Raw genomic sequence first — 1,171 nt, 5'->3', positions numbered from 1 at the left:
GATTCAGGGTAGCCACACTTTTTTCTCAGAGAATAAACTCCCTGGGCAATCCCCTCCATCTCTTTACTTTGATTTAATTTTATTCATAAACTTCCTTCCTGCATTTTAGTGCTCCATAAATATTTGTTAAATACATGGATAAATCATCATCATAACTAAAAAGGTGGTGAGGAAGATTCATGAAGCGCTTTCTACCTGCCAGACACTGAGCAAGGAGTTACACCTGTCACCTCGCTGCATTCTCCCAACAACTCAGGAAGGATCTGTGTATTTATTTCACCAATGAGGAAGCTGGGGTGGAGAGAAGTTTGCACAGTTGGAAAGAGGTGGGGCTGAGCTTTCGGCCACCACACAATGCACTTTACTTCTTTGGGCCATGCAGGCAGAGACAGGGTGGACAAAAGAACACGTGTTTGTCTTCACTCCGGCCTTGGAGAAGAAGCTGGGTGCTGTGGGAGATGGCAGTTGCAATGGGTTGAGCTGTGGTCGCCCAAGGCAGGACGTCAAGGGGCATCCTCCGGGAGGGCCTGGGGGCAGAGAGTGGGATAGATGGTCACTCACTTATCTCTTCTGTCCCCCATTTTCTTGCTTTCTTCACAGTATGGGTGCCTGTCAGTGCCATCCTGGTGACTACCCCAACGGAAACGCTCATGGGTCCCCTGGGAAAGAGCGTTATTCTTCCGTGTAATTACAGCACTGTGGCCTCGGACCGAAATGGATTCATCCAGTGGAACAAACTCCTCAGGAGTCATACGGTGGGGACCCTTAAAAAGTTGGGGGCATCATCGAAATGATACTCATCTGACCTTGCAAAGAGCAATCACTTTAAAGTCTTTCAGTAAATGTTAGGTAGAATGAATGTCAGCACCCAGCCAGGGCAGGACAGAGGATGCCAGGCCCAGAAAGGGGCATGTTAAGTCACCTTGATATAAACAAAGTTACTTTCCCCAAAATCTCTCTGTTGACCAATCTCGGTCACCAAAATTGTTTCCTCTGAGTCAATCATTTCTTTTGATTAGCATTGTGCTCTTACTGAGACCAAATTTTATTTTATAAGCATTTCAGTTTTCTTCTGTTTGAATTCTTTTGGGAGAGTATGAAAGAGGTTTTATTTTCTATTTCTATTTTGGAAGCAATAGCATAATCCCATGCCTCCAAAACGGAAACACCA

At 45.3% G+C, this 1,171-nt stretch overlaps 1 protein-coding gene across 1 annotated transcript in view; it reads left to right on the top strand.

Moving 5' to 3' along the window:
- The first annotated feature begins 376 nt into the window (after positions 1 to 376).
- GPA33 (glycoprotein A33 (transmembrane)) overlaps positions 377 to 1,171 on the top strand; it is an 11,489-nt gene continuing 10,694 nt past the window's right edge. The window contains exons 1-2 of the mRNA XM_012728910.1: positions 377 to 446; positions 601 to 755. Coding sequence (XP_012584364.1) covers positions 377 to 446; positions 601 to 755 — 225 coding nt within the window. The remainder of the gene's footprint in view (positions 447 to 600; positions 756 to 1,171) is intronic.

Source organism: Condylura cristata, unplaced genomic scaffold (genome assembly GCF_000260355.1).
Source record: "Condylura cristata isolate star-nosed mole 26May11 unplaced genomic scaffold, ConCri1.0 scaffold00024, whole genome shotgun sequence".
Classification (NCBI taxonomy): domain Eukaryota; kingdom Metazoa; phylum Chordata; class Mammalia; order Eulipotyphla; family Talpidae; genus Condylura; species Condylura cristata.
This window is presented reverse-complemented; position numbering and strand designations above follow the sequence as displayed.